The sequence below is a fragment of the Lepisosteus platostomus genome, chromosome 3 (genome assembly GCF_059453375.1).
Source record: "Lepisosteus platostomus isolate fLepPlt1 chromosome 3, fLepPlt1.hap1, whole genome shotgun sequence".
Lineage (NCBI taxonomy): Eukaryota > Metazoa > Chordata > Actinopteri > Semionotiformes > Lepisosteidae > Lepisosteus > Lepisosteus platostomus.
The window spans coordinates 63142404-63167064 of NC_142613.1; the positions used below are offsets into that span (position 1 = coordinate 63142404).

The following is a 24661-nucleotide window of genomic DNA, read 5'->3' on the forward strand; positions in this document are numbered from 1 at the left end:
AAAGGCAGATTCTTTGTCAAAATATGTTTGCTCAAAACCTGCAAACAGATGCTGATAGTGAATAAAACACTCAGCAAAACACAACAGATAACGACCTGTAATTCAGGCAATGGAAAAACTAGTGGCAAGGTACAGTATGGCTGGAGTGCTCATATTTTAGAGCATTAGCATTGTGACCATTAGCTGTGCGCTTGGTTAACTGCAACTGGGCAGCACTTTCCTCATTTCTTTCCTACAATTTGTCAGGGTTTATTCCGTCCCCCTGTTTCGCTTTCCAATATAAATAGATAAAATTTTAGTTTGTGTGACAAAACATTTTAGCTCAATAGTTTAAGTGGTTGTTGGGAGAGCCTGGGGCAGGTTCCTGCTGAATGAGATGTTTATGATGAAGCCAGACCTAATTTGATCTCCGATAGCAGCTAATTGCCAGACCAGATTGCTGCCTCTTGAAGGAATCTGTTGACAGAACTGTTGCCGCCGCTGAAACAAAAAACCGCCAGTGACATTCCGTTCGTCATTCGTTCATCAGCCTTCGCAGCCTGCCAGCTCTCTGACACGTAGAGATTATCGCAGACCTCCACTGGTCAGTTTCTGTGGGCTGTGATGACTGCAGAATCAGTGTATCTTAGTTACAGACTGCAGCAGGAATGTTGTGCAATGTAATTACCAGTGGGTGCAGTTAACTGCCCGAAGATTTGCAGTTCTTTGCTGTTGGTTGCTCAGGGCTGTAATTAATCATAGTTCTTCAAACTGATATATTGCAATAAAAAAGTTGTAACCATTTGACAGGAAGCCTCTGGGAAGAAAATGTAAATCCATTTGAATTTATTGAGTTTTTTGGTTTTTATTTTTATAAAGATGTGCAAACGGATCCCCAGGTTGTTTGTTTGGGGAAATTGTGCAATTAATGAACTAATTTACAGCCCCAAGTTAGTATGCTAGTACACCCAGTTGTTGTTCATGCTTGCTTGTCTTCAGAAAAAACCATGAAGACTGCAATGCACACGTAAAAGCCACAGTTCTAAAATTATGTAGGTATTGCAAGCAGAGGACAGACTGGGGATTGAGATGGCACTGAGCACCTCCTATAATACAGTGACAGTTGCAACTCCCCTTCCAGCTGGCTGTAAACCACCTCACTATGGAGGAATAAAACCCTGTTGTTCTTGAGCGATGAACATTTCAACTCTCGTTACAGCTGATAAAATATTTCTCACACTTAGGCCTACCAGATGTGAAGGGCTCACCCAGGTGAAGGGTTTTCTGAATAAGCCACTTTGGCGTCCAGCTGGAGTCTTAATCGTGACGGGAGCACAAGGGCTGGCTCAGGAGGTGCTACGGTAGTTTGTGCTCTGGTTTCTCGGAGTCACTGGCCATGCCGAGAATCCATTAGGAGACTCAAATTAACCTGTTTTTCTCAGGGCCTGCATTACTTAATTCAGCTAAAAAAAAAAAAGTGATTATATCAGATGCTAAACCATAACTATCATTCTGACTCCATGACATCTGGAAACCACTGATGCACAGGACTTCAAAGTCTATCAGTGAGGAATTTTCTTTATAATGTGCATCTAAGGTGAACATATTTTTAAACTGATTTTTACTGTTTAATTGCATGAGCATTATAACATTTCCCTACGTATTTATTTTCCCTATGGGGGGACAAAGTGTATATATTCTATATTATCTATATACTCAGGGGTGTAAACATGAAATAGCAGTAGTCAGTTTTGGGAATGTAATGCCTTTAGTTTAAATGTGAATTTAAAATAAACTACAGAGTTTAAAAAACTAAACTGCAGTATCCATTCCAGTATTATGTAACCACAATTATTTTTAATTTTTTTTAGTCTTTATTTTAAAATAAATTATTGATGCATTAATAGTGATCAAGGCTGAATTCAGTTTCTCTGTCAGTCAAGAGAGATATTGTCCTTCAGTTCTTTCTTCTGAACATCTGATCTTCTCATAAAGAGAAGACAAAAATGGTACCATTTATTTGTAGCATTATGTGTTTTCAGAAGAAATTTGTCATAATTTGTTCACTTCTCAATAATAAGTATGAAAAGGCTACAGCTGTTGACATATATATTGTTGGTGATCTTCTGTATTTTATTATCCATAAATGGTCATTCAGTTATGTTTGAAGATGCTAGTGAAAACATCTGGTTGCTTGCAGTTTTAAAAAAGTTGGTATTATTTTTTCCATTTGTACAAAAATATTTCAGAAAAAAATATTTTCTGTCCATGGTTTGTGACTAAAAGTTTGTGACTCTTAATAATCCTATATCTCAATCAGTGCTGCTGTCATTATTTTATTAACATTAATGGGGAACTTCTGAAAATTCAAGTAAACTCCAGCTTTGATTTAACCGGAGTAATTTCCTTGGCAACGAAATGCCTTTTTTCGTTGTTTCCATATAACTAATGTAAATTCCCACCTGTCCGCTGCACTCCTGCATGAAGAATCAGAGTACATTGTTAATTGGGCTCATCTGGGAAGGTTATCTTTGTAACCCGAGTTTGATCTATAATGTTCCTCTGCGGCCAAATTTATTAAAGTGGCAGGACAATGAGGGCATGGCTTCACAATTAACAAGGTTAGCAATATTGGCAAATAAACCTTATAATGTGATTTGGCATTCGCTGCTTTTTTGATTTTAGTCCACAGCACAGCCATCGTTCAGCCCTGGGGAGGCAGAGACCAATTAGTTTCAATGGAGTCTGGGGTTTGGGGCTTCTTGATATTTATTGACCTTTGAAAATCAAAGACCGATCAACTAACTTTTGTTCCTATGTCCCCAGATTCTTATTTCACATTTATCTCTTGTAATAAATAAGTGATAGGTCATGACACAAAGGTTGAACTAATAATTGTTGGTCGCAGAGACTGAATAGGCTGGTTTCAGGAAAAAAAAAATGTTAATCTTTTAATTGACATCTCTGAAGAACCACTTTTGTGATGATAAACTAGTCTTAACTGGAAGGTAATTTTGTGGATGTTAACTGATTATAACAGAAGACCAATGTTTTTTTTTTTCCACAGTTAGAACTGACTAACTTTATGGACAAAATCGATCTGGAAAACAATTTAAAATCCCCATCACACCTGTGAGATACTGTATGTCATACATTTTAGTCTGTTTGAAGCCAATTAGTTATTCATCTGGCTGACATTTGTTTCGTGTTGTCATGCAGGGGTTAAGATTTTCAAAGTGCAATACAGTTGATGCAGGATAAGACGCAGAAAGAGCATCAGGATGCATAGGCTCATTAAGAGAAATGTAGATTATAGAGTGCGGTAGTGGAGTGTAAATGGCACAAAACAATGCAGAGGTAAAGTAAACAGTGCAGAGAAAGACAACGCTGGTGTTGAGCAATACGGGACTTCAGCCAGTAGGCGTGAGGCAGGAGAAGCTTGTGCGATCTACAAGTGAAATTTTGAACGGGCAGCATGAGGTGGTGACAGGCAGGGATGTCATGTCGTTTAGGGGGAGCTGCTTGGAGGAGAAGTACTGGGCACAGGCGGTGAGGGAATGCACACAACAGCTTGGGCAAGTAATTAGAGGCAGTACAGAAAGAGATGGGATGTAGTAGGGTGTTTAAAGGTGGGCTTATAATTATTTCCAATGGTAGTTATATTTTATGTAGGGACAATAAAATCCTCTGGTTATAACATGTCTTAGAGCCATTTGATCTTCCAAATACTTGCTCCTTCTGGTAAAGATACTATTATTGCACTTAAGTATCAAATCGTACCCTTTTCCAGAATGTTGAAAAATTTGAGTTGAAAAAACAATTTAAATCTAAAACAAAGAAGCACAACCCCTGGGGTTTCATCCCTAAACTATGGATTTTCAGTGTATTGAAAGAATTAAAGGGTTTAGCTGTATGTGGTTAGTGTAGTTTACACAAGTCAGTACCAAGTTCTCCTCTGTACCTTCACTTTGGAGACCAGTTGTCACCTCATGGGTTCTTAATTGAAGCTCTGAGTTGGCGTGAAGTTGAAGTCTGTTTCTTTTAATGTACGGAATTTGGGGAGGAGGGGTAATTTGGGGGTTCAAACAAGTTGTGAGGGGAATGGGGCTTTTTTTTACAGTTTTCCGTTGTGCGTTCTTTGAGGACGATCAGGGAGTATGCACAGAGCTCCAGCCCCTGGTGGATTTTGCATTCCGTCCCTCTCTGAGCCAAACAGGAAGGACTAAGTGTTGACCTGAATAAATAGATAAATAGTCTTTCTGTTCCTCCGAAATATTTTGGCTGTTTGCTTGTTTCCAGATCAGCAGTTTTGTAATTCAAGAGGTGGTTTTGGCTCTTGGCTTCTCAGATAAAAAAATCTGGGGCACAGGGAAATAGGAAAGCATTCTGTAATTAAAGAGCAAGATGTACTTCTTTGTCATTCATCACATTGACATTTTTATGTACTTTGTAATTTATTTAGGGTTTTTAATAAAGATATAAGTTTTCTTAATTTATCAAATTAGATTTAACAGCCCTATAGTGGTTTCTAATGAAGAAAACTGTCTTCCATGTAAGGTGTGGAATGTGAAATCTGAGGTTTTTATCCACACAGATACATTTGTATGCCCAGTGCCGCCTTCTTCAAATGCGTGTTTAGGTTCTGTATCATTTTCTTGCATATGTACTTCTGTAGGGATCTTGTATGAAAAATGTGAAGGTTTAGTTTGTGTTGTGTTATAAAGAGTAGTATTGAATTAGATATGTTAATGTAACACAAGACCAGCGCACAAAGGTGCAAAAACTCCAGTGTCAGAGAACTTGGTTTTCTGCATTATGTTCTGATGGAGATCATCATTCTGCCCGTGCAGGAGTTTAATATTTATGGTCATTTTCACACCCTCTATCTTGAACTATTCTGCTATAATTTACAAACCATGATAATTTGTAGAACTAATTGCAGTGTCTGTTTTGCATTCATCAAACAACACAACCATCCTAGCAAGTGGCTGAAATGATTTCAAGAAATCTCACTCCTTTTTAGACCCAGGGTGTTGCAAAAATAAGTGTAACTCTTTAGAAATCTGTAAGTATTGAAATAAACTTTTTTGTTATTTGATGTTCAGTGTCTGTGATTAGCATTGTGGGCCCAAGGAGATTGTATTTCTAATATTTTCATTTTCATTTAAGAGTGTAGTTGCAAGGGGAGTTAAAAATTGAGCATAGCATTTATTTAAGGTTTGTTTCATTTAATTAATTGAACTTTGCTGTCTTGAAAATAATGCTTACAGAGCAAAGAGGGGCAGTTTGATTTCTCACACTATTTTCAGACCACAGAGTGTGTTAAACGTGGCTTTTTCCAATGTGAATTTAATTTTGATACCTAGGAGGCAAAAAAAAGCTTAACCCAACCTTGTTGATTTTAATTCAGGGGATCCTAAGACTAAACTCTATAGCACAGGCGCATTTTGTGCTCACAAATAAGGTCCTGCAATAATTTGAATTTGCTTAGATGGGCTCTGGATTTACTTTGGCTACATCCTTTATTCAGCTCCAGCCTGAGGAGACACACCCTTGGCACCTTGGTAAATATTGCTGTCGGAAGCACCCAGAGACTAGTGCTGCAAAAACTGACAATCGTTTGACTTTTCTCAAAGGGATTTCATGGTTTATTTTTTTCTGAACGGCTGTGTGAAAAGTTCTAGGAATGTTGTGCTGATAAGGAAAATAAACCAGGAGGAGTGGTCCCTGAAGCTTGTGTCAGCAGATTGCCACACCATTTTCCTGACCGGACTGAATTCCTGAGTCTGGTACTGAATTTGGGGTATTCTCTTCACTGGCTGTTAAAACACATTGTCCTTTTATGAATGTTTTACATACCGTTTTCCGTTTTTTGAAATTGGTAGTTATTGGAGCTTTGATATTAACACTTCACATTCAAACTTTAAACTACCACATACAGTAAGTTGATGGTCTGTTTTTAAAATCTGCCTCAGAAATTCTAGTTAGAGCATCCACAGTAGTAAAAAATTGTGTTTTTGAGTAGTTAAGGAGATTTGCTTAAAACGTGCCTGCTTTGGGAATTCCAACATTATTTAAGCTCAATTCTGGTTTATCTGCCTAGCTAAAGCTTCTTTGCAGGTTTGTTTCTGATATGTTGTTCTATTGCAGGAATTAATCTGGTCTCTCTCTTCTATGGTTCTGGTCTTGAAAACTGAAACAGACTTATACTGTCTGTGGTTATGACCTAGTATTTATGAAGTATGTGCATTATGGTATCATGAAGGAGGTGTCTCTAAGGGAGAAATGGAAGACTGTTTATTCATAAATGTTGAATAAGTGCTGTTTATGGATTTAGTAATTACATCATTTTGTGGGTAGTATTCACAATCTGCACAATATAGTCACTTGGTCATGTAAAGCTTATTATAACTAACAGCTTACCAAGTGTTTAATATGAGAAAATATAAGAGCTGTTGCAAATGAGAGGAGGCTACTTTACAAATCTAGTTCAGATGGTTGAACTGAATTCCTCAGGAGCTAGCTAGTATCTGTGCATGTTATGATTGCACTTGAATCTTGACAATCTAAAACTTTTAAGTTGATCTTGAATTATCAGATGTTGACCGTCTTGAGTGAACTTTGTGGAACTGATATGAAATATGTCCTAGCACTATCAAGACCCCTCCGCTCTGTTGTGCAGCTCAGGTATAAAAACTTTCACTGTGTTAAAATGGTTCACAATGTTGGCTTTCAGGGGTTTAAATATAAATACTATCAACATTTTGGATAAAAACGATATTCTTTTGATCTGGCTGTGTGTGAAAGACAATGAGTAGCATGTTTGTTCTTTAAAACACTGTCAGTACTACTGTCAGTCATGATTTTCAGTTTGAAAGTCAGACCGATGCACTCTAAAATCCTCATCCAATGAGTCATCAGGAATGCCCATGTTTCTTTTATATGGCACTTGGATGCAGGGCGTTTGGTGGGAAGGGGTCTGGGCTCGTGCTAAAGCTCGATTTCCCTCTGAGCCCCCCTCTCCTTGCTCCCCTGTGTGTGTTTTTTCTCAAAGTGTCCCAAGAGCTCCCTGCCGCAGCAGCACCGCGCAGCCGGGCTCCCACTGCCAGGAGAGCGAGGCAGGAAGAGCTGATAGTCGCGAGTCCGACTCTCTCAAGGAGCCTTATCTCAGGGCAGCATGTGGCGCTGGGAGCATATCCTCTTCCTGCAGCGCGGTGCTGGGGGCGGTGAAGGGAATGCGGACCAACTGGCTCTTTTCAGGAGGGACTTCAAAAGGGCGCTCCTGACTGCGGGTGACTCATCTGCTGGAACCGGGCCAGGCTCTCGGCCTCCTCCCAGAACAGTGGGTGGGGTGCGCGGGGCTCAGCCGTGGGAGGTGGGTTTTGGGGGTGCGCACTACTAGAAAGCTTGTGTTCAGTTTCTGTTTTTCAAAAAAAAATAGGAGAGGACCAGTCTCAAAATAGATACACGTGTGACCTCCCAGGTCACTGTGGGGAGGATTTTTTTTTTCTTGTATAAAAATGTCAAACATGTCTTCCCAAGTTTGTTTAAGCAGAACCGTGAAGACTTTGGCGGGACAAGAGAACTAAATTTGGATTTGTAAACACTGAATGGATCACTGTTAAAAGATCTCAAAAGTTTTCTGCCAGACCTCCGTTTTTTTATTATAAGGCACTTTAAAATGAACTTCTCAGTTCCATTTCACAAAGATGATTTTGGTGATTGGCTTGTATTTATGCCAAGACTAGTTTTGTATATGTTGTTTAAACCAGGCAATTACTGGCAGACAGTGAATGTACTGGAATTAAATGGAACACGTTTTTTAATCCATTGTTGATGAATGGATTGTTGGCCTAATTGTTTTTAGCAGACTTTTTGAAAATACAAAGAATAACAACATACTCTTTTTACTTGATAAAGTGCTTTGTCTGCAGTATTAAAACTCTGAAAAACTGACATCTTCCAAAGGTGCCTAACGCGTGCACTAAGTCAAAAAGGTGGTGGCTTTGCTCAGTTTACAGAATTAGAAGCCAATTCATTAATTAACTGTGCCCTATTTACATATTTAGCCATGATACTTTCTGAATATTAATTCAGCTAAATACCCGGTTCAGAATATAGTTCCTGTGTTTATTAAAACATAGAAAATTCAACATTTTAGATGTCTTCAAAGACTTTTATGACAAGCAGAAGTATTTTTCCTGAAAATAAAAAAAAATAATTTATTTTGTAGCCTTACCCATTTTTCAGGCCCCAGAGATTGCTTACAGTGGTTAGCTGTATTTTATAGGTGTTGTGTATGACAGTACCCGGAAACTCTATCAACATTTGAGTTAATTGAAAGCTTGTCGTAATATAAGCTTACTTTTATTTGTCATACATTATCTTGCCTCTTAAATATTTTTTCCTTAGTAACTTCAGATGGTTTTAGAATGAGATAAGATTTTCAGTTACCATACAAGTCTTAAAAGTAGGTACTGTGATGTTGATCTTAGCCATGCAAAAATGCCTAAGAAGTCAGTGTATACACTCATGCAAGCACTTTTTAAAATTCATGAGCTAATATCCTAGTCTGCGTATTCATCCATTTTTGAACTGCTTTATCCAGTCAAAGGTCGTGGGGCAGTCAGGGCCTTGCACATATTGCATGCCAGGATACACCCTGGATGGGACACTAGTCTATCTCAGGGTGCACGCAGACATGCACACTCACACCTGGGCGAGTTTTCACAGAAATCATTTGTATGCCTTCTAATTCAAAAGCTAAACAGACTTATAGGATGTTTCTGCTCAATTACAAAATCGATTACTTAGGAGAAAAGTCCACGTGAGAAAGTAATAAACACAACTTTGTGTGAATCTGTAAATCCTTTCAAAATTAACATGAGAATTTTAGGTTTTTCACATCTCTGTGAAAAAATATTTCAAATAAAGCTTTCTTATCCCTTACTTAAGAATTTTAGTTTAAACATAAAATCTCCAGCCTTAAATTACACGATTTATATTTAAGCATTATGGAAATACACAGCTATAAGTAATAGACCCCTTTATCTTCCTTTTGTGGTTTCAGGCCAGTTAACTGCTAATGCCTTTTTAATTTTCCAAGCAGTTCAATTTGGAAGCTCCCATTATATCTTCACAGCTTATCTCTACTGTTACACTTCTTTCTGTCCCTTGTGGTCTATAGCTGTGTCATTTATTTTCTATTCTCTCTTTGTGCTCACTGTACAAGTAACAGTTTGGATATCAAATAAGTTTGCCTTGTAATCTACTATTAGGTTTTACACTTAAGCTCATTTATTATACACTTGCATTATACACAAAATTAACATGATGGCAGCGGTCCACAGTATACAATAACACCATGTCATTTCCACGCGCTTCTCAAAACCCTCAAAGCACTTTGCGACACAGGCATGCAATACAAAACATAAGTACAAAAATAAAAAAGCGCAGCAAATTGATGTGCTGTATGTACTTTACAGCAGCTTCCACAGAGTATTGGGACAGCAAGGTTAAAAGTGATTTTGCTTTACAGTAAAACAATTTAGATTTGTTATCATGTAATTTAATGGAATGATAAGTACAAAATAATATACAATTTAATTTTGGATTATTGCCATGCATTCATTTGATCATATTAGCAGGTTATCCTCCAGGATTCACCTGTACTTTATGCCATCCATTTTTACTTCACTCCTGACAGGGTTCCCAGTCCCCTTACATTTTGGATTTAGATTTAAAAAAAAGTTGTCTCACTGGAGATAAATTGAAATGTAAATCAAATCTCATGCCACATGCCTGCTGTATCATTTACATGCTTTGAAGGAAACTGTTTTTCTTTCTTGTCACTTATGCATACAGACCAGGTTTGTAGAGTAGACTACAAAAGAGTAGCGTTTTGTAGAGGGACTAGAATATTGTTGATGCATGAGCACTGATCTCTCAGTCAGAACTTTGGAAATCTTTCACAACTTTTCCTAGCCAGCCCCCTGCTTTCCCACCTGCTCAGTTTCAAAGGGTGGCCGGATCGGGATAGTTACACTGTGTTTGCAAATAGGGACATAACCCTGGTATTGACTTGGATCTCGTAATAAATGGCTGAACAAGATTACTTGCTAGCAGCTACACACGCTGGATGGGACAAATGGCCTTCTCTTCTTTGCAGCTTTTCTTATATTCCCAATTTATTTTAATATTATACTAAAATGTTTTGTTGAGCTACTTGTATTTACCACGTTGCACACTAGCACTGTTTGCTTTTATGTAGAAATATGTCAAAAGAGCCAGAAAGCAGCTTATAAGTGCATAAGTTGGCACACATTATTACTGGCTACTTTTCAGCATTCATTTTAAAATGCACATTACCATAAAAACCAGCAGAGGATTAATCTTATGTTCTACAGTGTCACTGGGTAGTTTTCTGTAGGTCACAATTATTTATTTATTTGGGCAGCTGGAAGTTAGCAGCACATTTTTTAGTGTTGGAGAAAAAAGAACTGCATGTACAAGTTTACTGATAAGGAATCGCTGAAGTCTTGTCTGGGATGTAATGGTTGGGCCTTGGAAATGTGAGGTCCTGCCTTCTACTTTTTGTGTAACAAATCATGTTAGATCTGTTATCATTATTATAGTTGGTAATAGAAATTACAGTCTAAACACCATGTTCCAATTTCTAAATGAGGACTTAGGTTGATTTGGGTTTGGATTGACAGATCCCATAGCATTATTTTCAGAATTTCCAACTTTCCCAGTGTAATGTGGTTAAACCTTAAGTTAAAGATTTTTACATTGTCTGATTACTCTGCTCATCAGCATGCAAAACAGAACAACTAACAGTCACTCAAAATGTGTAAAGTACAAGAGGGAATTGCAATGAAAAATGTACTAAACATGACGAAGCCATTCTTTAAAAAAAATTGGAGTTCCCCAGACCTTACAGATAGACTTTATCTCTATACATTCTATTGTCTTGTAATGTCAAGAGCCTCGTTTCACCTGATGAGTCTCCTGTCATGATATGAACACAAAACATGAGGGTCTAAACAACTTAATTAGGCTGAATATCTACGTTTAGAAGAACTTCTACCAGTCAGGGTAGGGACTCCTGACTTTTTGTACCATTAGGTCTCTAGGTTTGAAACCAGTTGCACATCTCAAAGACATGTTGAAATAATTACTATTTGTATTGTCCAGCCACAGACTCGAGATGAAATGCATGGTGCTTCAGAAGAGAAGAGAGGCTTTCCTCAGTAATAACTTGAACATTTGATTAATACATGAAAAGTGTCACTGAAGCGAGAGGTCACTCGAGATATTAAGAATTGGCCTTCCTCTTCCATCCGTCTTTACTTTTGCAAACTGTGGATTAGGGGATCATGCGTGATGTTACAGCTCTTCTCATTGTGTCTGACAAAGATTCCATCTTGTTTTTAGATGGAATCCACCCAACTGATATGTTGAAAAAATACATCTGAAATATAATTTACACCAGGGTTCATTTACAACAAATTACTTGTTTGCTTGATTCATGATTTACAAGTGTTAAGGGTTAATAAAGGGTGATTTTTTTTAAACCTAATGGGTTTGGAATTCTCCATCACCAGGTTTAGAGACCCCTGATCTACAGGTTTTTTTATTAACACAGAAATTTTAACATTTTCAAAGCACTGTATATCTTACTGTCCTGAAGTTCTTTAGCTTCCCTGTTTTGATGTGATTTTCGTATCACTGTCAAAGAACCATGGTGACTGTATTAATTGTATATCTATTGTGATAATAGATGTGCATTCTATGTGAAAATATACATTACTGGTGGAGAGCCTTTATATAAAATATAAAAGTATAAAAATATAACATAAAGGCTTTGCACCAAGAAATGTGTGTATATTTTGTATAAATCCTGGGTATTATGTTTCACAGGCATTCTTAAAGCTCTGTGTTGTTTAGTGGGGATTTAGGGATGGACATTCTTCAAGAAGGATCATTATGCATTGAGTACACCATTAAGAAAATGAAGACAAATGGTGCACCAGGCACAGATGACAAACTGTTTGAGTTATACAGTATAATCCATGCCTGAGTGGTCCTTAGCCCCCTCCTGAGGCTGTTGTGTTTTTTTAGGTCAGAAGACAAAGATTATGCAGGAATTATTGGTTAAAATAATACCGCCTGGTTTGTCTTGGAAAAGAATTACTTTGTGCTCTGAAAAGAAAGTTGATGAATTGATTGGTATTGCAGTCTAGAAAAAACTCCTACCTAGGTTTCCTTTCAGTTTTGTTACTACTCCTTGTCCTGTAGTGGAAAGTGTCAGTCACCACATCAGTGTTCTCCAGGTGTTTTACAGGACATCACTCCCACACACATATAAAGGATTACATACAAGAGACTGAATCATATAGGCAGTGATGGGACTGGGGGTTGTAGAATGTATCCATTAAGCAGACAACAGTCTCCCTTTTCTGTAAGAGACCGTTATTATCAGGTACATATTCTGGAAGAATAATACTTTTTATATTATATGTCTTGATACATTATCCATTACATGCTGTGTTTTTATGAGTTCTCACTCCAGACTTAGAATACGAATACATAACACTTTTACCAGTGTCATTGTTTGGAAAAGAGATCCTCAGGTTCCCAGTTTACTGGTGTCTTGTTATTGCCTTCTTGCCCATTTTCCAGTGGGAGAGCTGGAAAAAGTGAGTTTCTTACGATCCTCCAATTACAGACAACAATGCCTTCCTGCAGTTGCCAACAATATAATTGTTGAAAGGAAAGGAAGGCGATGAATTGAGCATGATGGCAGTCTAGAAATAAAATATCTGCCAGGTTTTGCCTTTGAACTTTTTTCCTCTTTGTCCCTTGTCTTAAAGTGTTTAAAATGATTATGACCACAACCCATCAGTTGTTTCTCTAAGGGTTTTACAGGACATATTAAAAGTTATTCATAGGAGTAAATTAAGATTTTCATCTTATTTGGAGGAAATAAGGTGGCTGTACTACTTTCTCACACGGGTGATCAGGTCAGTAAGATGTCTAACGGGTTTTGGGTATAATGGGCAAAGCTGTCCAATAAAAATGTTAAGTGAATGTAATTTCCTTTTTTTTTTAACTGAAATGCAGTGTAGAAATGAGTTTTCTATTCCTTTCTGAGTCACAGAAGTCACAACTATCTTCAGTTTCTGTGCTCTTAAAAGGACATTTTCATTTTTCTCAAAGTATGGCACCATTTCAAAATTTGTTTGTCCCTTCCCAGTATGGTATTTTGAACTTTTTATTGCTGCACTTTTTTATTTTTTTAGTACACATTTAATTTCTCGCCTTTCTGTTTAAACAGGTATTTGCAGTGTAAAATGTTGCTGACTCCTAGTACTTTTGTCATCGTGGGCATCTCAAATGTTAAACATGACCTATGGGCCACTGTGGAAAAAGAAGAAACTTAATAACATTGTTTTAGAAGTTTTATTGTGCACAGGGAACATTGTGCTTCTTACTTCTTATAACCATTTTTTACAATGTGGATAAAAATTGATAGCAGTTCTAATTCCCTGGTTTGTACACCACTGGGAATAATGCAAAGGGGCTGTGAGGGTGAACAAGATTTTCATCACTGCATGTAAAATAAATCAAATTTCAACCCCCTATCCCTTTTGAGGATAATTTAGACTATGAACTCCCAACATGATATCATCCCTGGAATGAAATTATTAATATTCTGAAATGGTGTCCCTGCATGAACCTAAGTAAATTTATGTTTGCAAACTGCATAGAATGAAGTCTTTCTGTTGACGTTGATCTGGAATATTCTCTGTTGTCTAAACTCGGCCTTGGACATATACAAGTTACGTGTGAAAGGACAGCTGTAAATAAAGCTTTGCAGCTGTTTTTGGGAAAGCAGGTGGAATGCATATAATCAGGTGGTATGACATTTAATAAGATGTTTTGGTTAAGAGGTGGGTGAGAAAGTAGTTTAAAATGTTTAGAGGATTTAATTGGATTTTGTTAACCAATTGCAGGGGGAAATGTTACACTATGTAGAGATGAAAGTTTTCTGTCATTCCTTCTTAGTACAGTGTCCTGTTGAGCACACTTAAGAACTTGCCAGATACAGTTTTCTTCAAATTCTGGGCTCTTTAAAGGATACTTTAATTTTTCTCTAAGTGCTGTACCAGTTCAACTTTATTAATTTTTTACCCTCCACTGTAAGATATTGATGGAAAATGCACATTTTTATAAACCCATGGAATTCTTTCTCTTTTTAAGGATCTATGACTTTGTTTTGGTGCGGGGGGTTGTTGTGATAATTGGAACTTTTCCTTAGGCTTTCACTTCCAAAGCTGCACTGTCTTAAGACAGGGTGTGTAATCCGGGTACTGGAGAGCCAGTGTGTCCTTAAAGTAGCAGCTCCTGAAGAGCTGGGAAAAGTTGTAACGTTCTTCAAGTTAGGTTAATTACTTGCTGGGGCAGATTAAGTGCTGAGTTGGATTGAAAATCTTGCAGACACACTGGACCCCCGCTTTTGGACACCCCTGGTCTAAAGTGAGGAAAAGTAAAGTCTGAAAAAATGGCAGACAACAAATCATATTTGGAAGAAGAAAATACAGTAAATATATTTGTGTGAGTCTGGTGTACTAGCCTCTCCCAAATTATTTTCAAGTTTTTCTTGAATATCATAGTTACATTAGCTTAATCCTAGATACTTAAACACCCACATCATGTACTGTACATGTGCGTCTTGTATCACGTGTGTGTGTGCACACATCCGTCAGACTTGGAAATTATTGCCCAGGAAAAGTCATGTTTTTGTATTCAGAAAGATATAAAAGCCATTTACAAACAAATGCCATGTTTTTTTCTGTTTTTAAAAGTTTTATTCTTCTTTATTGTTCTTAGTACAGTGCCAAGTAGTGTACTTTTTTCTGTTTGGTGTTTGTAATTAAGGCAGGAATTTACAGTGATCTGTTCTGTTGAGCTGTATCTTTTTAATATTTTATGTATAAAGGGGGATTGTCTCTCAAGATGGCACTTCATTATCAGCTTGTTGACAGCACATTAAAAATTGTGTTCTTCATCTATATTTTTATTAGAGGCTGAAGACTGGAAGTAATATGATCAGTTCCTTGCAAAGGACATTTTCTCTTGGTCATGACGAGAAGATTGTCTTCTGTTGCTGAACATTTTCTCATTGCGAAACCCTTCCGTCTCAAATTGTTACTGTCAGAGGCCTTCTGCATTCATACCTGTCTGTGGTGTGGCTGGATTAGCATAGGCAGTGAGAAATATCTTCCCAGAACACCTCTGTTTGAAGGCTATGTAAACACCTGCAAATACATTTGATGGTGTTTGCCATTTTTTTAACATAATTCATTTCTTGAAAGTCAGCCAAAGTCTGTTGAGACGTCAGTAGAATAGGGAGTATCACACATCAAAGTAAAATGTGTGTCTAGCTTTTAATGACCACTTCAGCTTCTGTATTTTCAGTGTTAATTTGGTTTGGGTTGTCCTAAGCGGACTGTTACTCTCTTTGGATATGTCCAGCAACTTTGCGTTTAGTCCATAATCTGCCTCCCATTCCTGTGTTTTTATTTCTTTCACATGTTAAAGATGGAGCTGGACTCAAGGACTTGTCTCTTTCTTTTCCTATACGGTTTTGTGCTTTCTTGTTACATTATTTTTTGTTCTTATAAGACTAAGTATATGGATTTTGGGCATATATACTCTTGGTGAGACAAATGGGACAGAATCCTACCAGTTAGCCCCTGCAACAGCATGCAGTCATGTGGTACACATGTACAATCTATATCGCTTCCAATGGTGGCCACACTATATGGCAGACTGTACCAGGCCAGAGTGACCTGGAGGTTAACACCACTACTCTGTCAAACATTCCGATTGCAGGTGTGTTAACCTGAGTGTCCTGGCCTAATACAACTCGGGGCATCTGCAGTCTGGTCTCCATGAAGTTCCTCTTTCATTCAGTTGTTGACGCAGTTTCTCACTTCAATACCTGATCTGTTGTGTACTGGGCTGCTGATGCCTAATAGCTCCATCACATCACCCATGTGGCTGCTGCTCTTCTGTGGGTGAAGTAGGTCCCCTCCTACTGTATATGTAAAAGCTCCTTGGGATTCATCAGAATGTGAAATGGTATAAATGCATTTACAGTAATCTCTTGCCAACCACAGGGGTTTCATTACTGAAAGCCCTTGCAGCAGGTAAATGCGGTTGATAAATTTAAGACCTTATGGGGGAAAAATAGGGTATGGAAAGCCAATGTCAGAAGTCAACCTCTTAAAATCCCTGAAACATTTTTTTCAGCTATAATAAAGTAAAACAATTACATTAAAAACACTATTTTGGATATAATATTGTATAGATAGTTTTTATATGAGTTTCTGACAATTCTTTATTGCTGTCATGATGTCTATTTAGATGGTGTTACGTGGCACGTACGAGACCTTAAGTGACATTGCTGTTTCACTGCTTATACTCACTCCAATAAGTCCCTCAGTATTGCATTTTATTTGAAGGTAAAATGGTATATAGAAAATTATGGGGGAATATGCAGTTTTGAGTAAATTCACATATAGCAAGGGATTATTGTACTCATTTTTTAAAATTATGGATAGCATGTGTTAGATGAAATTCCATTGGCCATGTTTTTTTTATCATTTGAAATGTTAGAGAACATGGCCAATGAGCTGCTGTGGTTTTCCCCTTGACACAGTTAGCAGACATTTCCATTGTGAACTGTACAGCCGCAGCATTCTCTTGGTTGCCTTAGACTCTGCCTAAACTGTACTCTTCATTGCTTGTGCTCAAACCTTTATTATTAGTCATGAGTGATTCAGAAAAGTTTAATGGACCACTTGTCAATGGGGGGATGCCTTTTAATTCCTCTGTGTCAAATGGTCATCTCTTTCAAGCACTTATTTGACTTATGGCTCATGCCGTTATTATCCATAATTTATGCTGCTGCTTCCCTGTAATCCTGCAGTAATGTGTGATTTGAATTCCTTTGATACCTGGGTGTGTGAAGAGTGGTTTAGGTGTCTTTGCGTTCTGAGATGGAGTTCCTGTCTCTTGCTCAGAATAATGAGGTGACCTTTTGGAAGGTGTAAAATGATCATCAAACACCCGGATGGTGAGGCTCGCACACCAAGAGGGGATTTCTCCCGAATCCCAATCTTAACATCTGGCAAGGCTGCCTGGCCTTCCTACAAGAACGTATTTAAACGGCACAGTACAAGTATCCACATGGGCAGAGTTCACATCCATCATTTGTGTTATTAATAAATACCTTTCTGCTTTTTTTGTAAATGCTTGGTTCACCAGTGCAAGTGCTCATTTTAGAGTTCGTCAAATGCCTGTGTGAAAAGTGCCTACAAATATTTGTTGCAGAGCTGATTGAAGGAGGTTTTTCCTCCAAATAATTAATTTTTCCAGCTAAAGATACTCAGCAGTAATGTATAAACTTTGTAGATATGTCTTAAGTTGTTCTTTGGGGGCACTGAATTATGGGTATCTATTCACACTCTACACTCTTTGTTTAGAGTTATACAAAATACTGGTGATGAAGAAGAAAAAAAAACATTTCTTTTCTGAAATTTAGTTTAGTTTTTAAGGTTGTTCAGTATCAACATAAATGTATAGTTCTTTTCATACATTTTGTATGTAATTGTGTCCTATATACGAGACAAAGTTAAGGTTTTAGAATATTAAACTACCTTAATTTTTTTCAAATCTTTGAAATATTTTAAAACAAAATTAATTTTCTTAAATGTTCCTTCTTCATATGAGGTGCAAAACTTTGATTTTATATTGTTGTTTACTTTAGAAAATTAACAGGCTATCTTAAGTCAGTTTTGGAATTATGCCATAATCCTGTTTTTCCAATTATTTTCAGGGCAGCAGCAGTCAAGAATCCCAGGAGGAGACTGAACAGGAAGATGGGGATGCCAAACAAGCTGTAACCTCCGGCCTGGATGTGGAAACCCCCATGAACACGGTCACCAGCTCTCTGACCATGCAGGAGTACTTTGCGCAGAGAATGGCCCGGTTGAAGAAGAGCCAGGGAGAAGCCCAGACCGGGTCGGCTATCGTCCCATCTTCCGAAGACTCGGGCCCTCCAGAATCACCGAAACAGAAATCCAAGAAGAAGAAAAAGAAACATGGCCGCAGAGAAAGTGCAGAGCTGCTGAGGGAGGCTGTCACAGGGGATGGCAAGGGCTCGCCAGAAGGAGAAGAACTGGAGAAGCAGGGAGAGAAATGCGTAGACACAGTAGGCCACACCGTCAGAAAACCCAAGAAGTCAAAAAACAAAGAGTTTGTGAAAGGACATGTGCAGGGAGAAGAAGAGGACAATGCAACAGAAAAAATAGAGAGGAAAAAACAGAAGAAGAGGAAGAAGAAAGAGGAGGAACCAGAAGAAATCACTGTAAAACCCAAGAAAAACAAGAAAAAGAAGAGAGATCATTTAGATTGAAGAAGGCAATTTAGAGGTAGTTTAGACTTCGTTTTAAAATGCAGGGGGCAGAGAGCATACCATGGAGTAATGTGTCTTACACCATCACATTCCTCATTTTTAAGCCTTGGTCTCCTAGTACACAACTTTTTACTTTTGCCTGTCTGATGTTTCCACAAAATGAAAGTTTGTGATGGAAATGAGTAATTTTGCATTTGTAGTGCTCACAGTTCACACCCTAAAACTTTGCTCCTCACCTCTTGTGATGTCTGATGAGAGGGAACAGCTTTTCTAGTCCAAGGTTTTTATTGATCTACTTTATTTCTCAGCCATGGTACTGGTACTACGTGTCCTTAACACAAGAAAGAATGTTAAAGAAAACATTTTAATTATTAAAAATGACACATCAGCCCCTTCAGAGGAAATAATTTCTCATTTAAAATATGAACTGTCTTCAGTAAAATTTCTAGACAATGTAATAAAGGATGTACAAAAGGAATGGTTATTATACATCGACTGCTTGAATTTCTTTTTCATCCTCATTTAAATCTTTATCCAGTGCACTGAAATTGTTAAATAAGTGACTTTAACAAGAAAATGCCTTGTCTAACTTTATGTAGTGTTTTATTAAAAAAGAATAAGAATGTAGTTCATTTTACTCCTTAAAACCTGAAGGCTGCAGCCCCTGAAAATGAGTTGTATATGATGCAGTGCAGTGTTATAAGATGTTATAAGTGTTCTTGAAAACAACAGAAGCAGAGCGCCCGTTTCAACTGGATTTGAGTAACTACCTTATTGAGATCATTTTACTGCTGCTTCTGCAGATTCACAAAGATATATAAAGATGTTATTAGTATTTCATAATGTAAGGACTGTATAAGCAGTTTTAACACCTAATGAATGTTATGATAATTTAACTCTTTATAGCCTGAATTTCTTATCCACTGAAATCTTCCCAGGTAAGCCTTTAGCACTTTGAAATCATGCTCACCGTGAGACATTACTGTGTAAAATCAGGATTGATTATTTGAGCAAAGACTGAACTGATTTTTTACAAAATAAAATGTTTTTCACACAACACATTCTTGCTAAGGACTTGATTTGAAGGGATCACATGATAATTATTTTCTTAATTGGTGTCTCCACTTAAGTAGTAAACAATATAAAATAAAAATATTAAAGTTTTGCACCTCATATGAAGTAGGAACATTTAAGATGGTATGATAACTCACGCCAAATGATGTAAAGAATATATTGCAAAGATTTAATGGGTTAAGTACAAAACTGGTAGTTAAATGTGTTTAGAAGTGTGATAGTAACTGAACATACAGAGCACGGTTGTAATATTAACTGCGTTTGTGAAAGTTATGCAAGAAAAATAAAGCATCTTTTTTCAACTCCTAAACCTCATGACAATTTAGTATGTAATTTGTTGTAATAAATTTAGCCACATCTATATTTTATAAATAATTTTTGCTGTTAAATCCATCCATCATTTCAATAAATATGATTCTTAGGACAAAGTTCTAAATTGTCTTGAGAGTTCTAGATACAAACAAATGTCATTTAAACCACCACAAGTGTATCTCCAGGGATTTTTCCTTTTTCTTCCACGTCAAGCCCATTATACTTTTTTCTTGGGAGAACAGTGTAAAGTTGGCTTTTCTTTGTCAGTTCTTTACTCGCCAGTCATGCCTTGCTGTGCTCAGGTTTTCCAACAGAGACTGTGAAATTGCTTTGCTAATCAAGAAGCTGAAATGTCGTGTGACCTACCTGGCATGCATGTCATCCATCCAGACCAGTGATACACTATTATAAACCCAGAGGGCTGCAGAGTGTATTGGTTTTCATTCCACCTCTACTCTTGGTGACTAAATTGATCATTAGCTTAACTGGACCTTTTTAACAGCTTCAGCTATTCATCTAAAGACATCTAGAAAACCTGCAAAGATTGTTTTCTCCATTTCGTTCTGGCCCTGGAAAGAAATGCAGATTGCACCTGCATTCGAGGGGGTCTCCAAACCTAGTCCTGCAGATCTATAATCCACCTAGTCTCACGCTGTCCTATAGATCACCTGGTGTTTAAAATGAAAAGAACGTTAAAGCTGTTGATCAATTGACTAATTAATTCATTTGTTCAGTTGAGGCAACTAAACAGGTCCTTGAGGGCTGGATGATATGATTTTTGTTCCAAATGATCTGTGAATTTCTTTAACAAAACCTATGTAGTAGATCACAGTTAAACTATCCCATATCTTTAGAAACTGATGATTTTAAGGTTTACCTATAAAATCCAAGACCAGGGCTGAGGACGACTGCACTAGGTTTTCAGTGGGGTTTGTGTGAGTGCGTGTTCTTGTGTGAGTGCGTGATCCAGTGTTGTTAAATGCGTTGTGTTCATAGAAGGACCCCGCAGATATTTATCGAAGATATGTAAAACATTTTCATTATGCATTTACAGTTCTCTGCAAAGCATTTTCCCTCTTGTTGATTGCTGCCACTGAATATCAGAGCTTCATGTGGGTCCTAGTCACATATAAATAGTGCCCGAGGGAACGAAGTAACACCAACATTTTGTGCTTGTTTAATTTTTATCATCCAACATCCAGTGTCTGTGTGAAAAAGTTAACACCCCCTTAGATTTAGTAACTGTGCATTTGCTGTAGCTACAACAACTGTAGCCATGTGCTTCCTCTAATTGGTGATCAGTCTCTCATATTGCTGTGTAGAATTTTTGGCTCATTCCTCCGAGATAAACTTCTTCAACTTTGAGGGTTTTCTAGCATAAACCACTTGTCAGGTCCTGCCACAACATTTCCATTGAATTTAGATCTGAACTTTGACGGCCATTCCAAACCATTGAATTTCTTTTATTCAATTCTCTTGCCATTCTCTTGTAGACTTGCTTATGTTTAGGATCATTGATTTGCTATATGACCCAATTATGTTCCAGCTGATAAATAGCCTGATAGTCTCCTGTTGAAGTCATTCTATCTTCAATGATGACATGTTGTCTAGGTCCTGAGGCAGCAAAAGCATTCCCAACCCATGACACTACCACCACTACCATGCTTGACAGTTGGTGTGAAGTTCTTATTGTGGAATGCAGTGTTTTGTTTTCACCAGATATAGTGGCACCCATTTAGTCTGAAAAAAATCTGTTTTGATACATCTGTCCATAGAATATTCTTCCGTAAGTCTGGAGGCGCATATTGGCAAACTTGAGACCAACATCTACTGTGTGTTCGTCTTAGAAATGGTTTTCATATGCCATCAGCAATATCACCCTACAAGTCATAACTGGCAGCCCACTGAAGCTACTGTAAGCAGGTGTGAGCCTGGTCAGTACCTGGATGGGAGACCTCCTGGGAAAAACTAAGGTTGCTGCTGGAAGAGGTTTTAGTGGGGCCAACAGGGGGTGCTCACCCTGTGGTCTGTGTGGGTCCTAATATCCCCATATAGTGACAGGGACACTGTAAAAAGGCTCTTCAGATGAGACGTAAAACTGAGGTGCTGACTCTGTGGTCATTAAAAATCCCAGGGCGTTTCCCAAAAACCTGGTGTCCTGGCCAAATTTCCCTTTGGCCTTTACAATCACAGCTTCCTAATCATCTCCATCAATGAATTGGCTTCATTACTCTGCTCTCCTCCCCACTAATAGTTGATGTGTGGTGAGTGTTCTGGCACACTATGGCTACCGTCGCATCATCCAGGTGGAGTGTCCAGAAAAGTGCTATATAAGTTTAAGCAAATATTATTATTATTATTATTATTATTATTATTATTATTATTATTATTATTATCTTGCTGCTCTCTTATTTTTGCCCAGTGTTTTTCTGATAGCAGAGTTATGAACTTTAGCCGAGACATGAGAGGCCTGCAGATCCCTGGATGTCGTTCTGGGGTTCTTTGTGATTTCTTGGATGATTTTATGCTGTGCTTTTGGACTGATTTTGGCTTGAAGATTCAGTACTTTCCCAATTGTTCTCTATTTCAAGACTGTCTCTAACTGTGGATTATTAGTTATCCCTTTGAATTGATTAAAGTAGGAGGGTGTTAACTTCTTCACATGTTGGATTACTTTATGAAAGTTGGTGTGGTTTATTCACTCAGGTTCCCTTTAAATTATCACCAGGATCCTCATGAACCTCTGGATACCATTAAATGGTAAAAATTAGAAACAGGGTGAATACTTTTTCACTGAACGGCAAATATCAAAATCTTTTAAACTAGAATCTTTGCAACGTTGGACTCTGTGTTATGCTGTAAATCTTTATAAATATGCTTGGGAATCATAGTCAAGCATTGCTAAAGGTCCTTATAGAATATACTGTATGTACTTCAGAAAAATACATTAAAGATTACCAGCTTAATATAGTAATTATCACAGCTTCGCATCAGAAGAGCAAGACTGATGTGATAGAGCATCAGATTATTTGAGTTTGGCAATTCAGTCACACTGATGTACAGTTACATTTAAATTTGCTTTATCATATGGTGATAAATTTCAGATGTAGTTATTGTAGGAGATCCAGTTAAGGCTTCCTGCATCCTACAAACTGGTGTATTTGCGGATTATTTGTGTGAATTACTGTACATGCAGTCGGTTTTTTAGTTCAAAACGGGCCCCTGCAACAGGTTCACAAAGTTATTAGGAAAATTAGAAAATATTTTTGTGGCAGGTTTATTTTTAGTGATCGGATGAATAAAACACTGAAGGCTAATGTATATATGCAGTACAGTTGCCCTGTAAAAGTATTCAGAACTTTTAAAAGTTTTCGGATGTTGCCGCATTGCAAATGATACACATTTTCCAGTGTTTTTATTGCAAACGCACATGTTCGAAATTAGTTATTAAATTACTTATAATCGCAATTCAGACAAGTTTCAAGACGGAAAGAATACAATATCACGTGAAAGCAATCCTGTTACAACAGAATAACAGTAAGCAACAATAGAAAGGTTTTATGTCATTAGTTAATTAAAGAAACAATTTCTCAGCATTTTATGTGCTCCTGAGTAATCATCACAGTGTGCCGGAATGGATGGCAGCACAGTTTTACCTTAATATTTCATTTTTAATTACTTTAAAAATTCGTTGATAAATTCTTAAAATTGATGTAAAACCTTTCTTTTAAAACGTTTTTATTTAAAACCTCTGCGCCCTCTGGTTTTATATTAGCCATTCTACATGATTGTCATCGTGCTGATTCAACAGCGGCCGTCACTGTGCTGGCGATGTGAGTCCGACGTCACAGTACAACGAAAAGCCGAGCTTCGGTTCTTGTAACCTCGGCGGGCGCAGGTGTGTTCTGCACCGCGCTGGGGGCGATCTCGGGAGAGAGACACATGGGGGGCGGAAGGCTCAAAGGAAAAAAATAATTTACAATTTTCTAAATAGGCTTCGCTTGTTACACTGACGACAGATTTAATATTTTCATCCCGCTCACCCTGCCATTTCAGACACACACCCAATCCGCCTGCAGCAAAGTACATTTTACCCGCTCCCGCTGTCACAGCGGCGGGTACGGCGGGTCGGCGGGAGACCCGTCCCGCTCTGGGACTCTAAACTCACAGAGCCCTTGAGCTATTGATGCACCGAAGTGTCCCAAGAAGTTTCTTTAACCGTAATGCTTATTTTCACATTTCTTTCAGTGCAACTGCCCCATGAAACTTACCTGTATTAAGCAATTTACCGGCGATATGATTTTACAAGTAAATTACACTTCCATTTGTGACCGGTGTAAGATAACCGTTCGTTATGGCTGCTGAACTTGCTTGGATACATTAAGAAGTGACACCTGGGATACAATAGTTATTTTTGGAAACTGAATGCCCCTTCCCCCTTTTTATTTTGTGTTTTTTTTTCATGCTTTTAATTTTCTGAGTAATATCTTGATCTACAACTCGATCTTTAGTTTTAAACATCTCAGAGTCTGCCATGTGTGATTAATGGAGTACCAGAAAAGGTATTTATTGAATCACCAGTCCCTGCAGTTCATAAGTTCCCTTATGGTCTTGGTCACAATCCTTTGCTTTCTTTTAAAGCTATATTGGTCTAGGTCAACCCCAGAATGCAACTAAATTAATGTGCACTGTGGGTCTTTTTCACACAGTACATCATTTAAAAAAAATGTTAACAGGCCTTGCAAGCACAAGATTGGCTTATTAAGGAACAAGTTGTTCTGGGTGTAAAAAATGCTTTCAAGTTGTATC

At 37.7% G+C, this 24661-nt stretch overlaps 1 protein-coding gene across 1 annotated transcript in view; it reads left to right on the forward strand.

The window, feature by feature from the left end:
- pinx1 (PIN2 (TERF1) interacting telomerase inhibitor 1) overlaps positions 1-19850 on the forward strand; it is a 50761-nt gene extending 30911 nt beyond the window's left edge. The window contains exon 7 of the mRNA XM_088626368.1: positions 17888-19850. Within this exon, the coding sequence (XP_088482494.1) occupies positions 17888-18466 (579 nt within the window). The 3' untranslated portion in view covers positions 18467-19850. The remainder of the gene's footprint in view (positions 1-17887) is intronic.
- The last annotated feature ends 4811 nt before the right edge of the window (positions 19851-24661 follow it).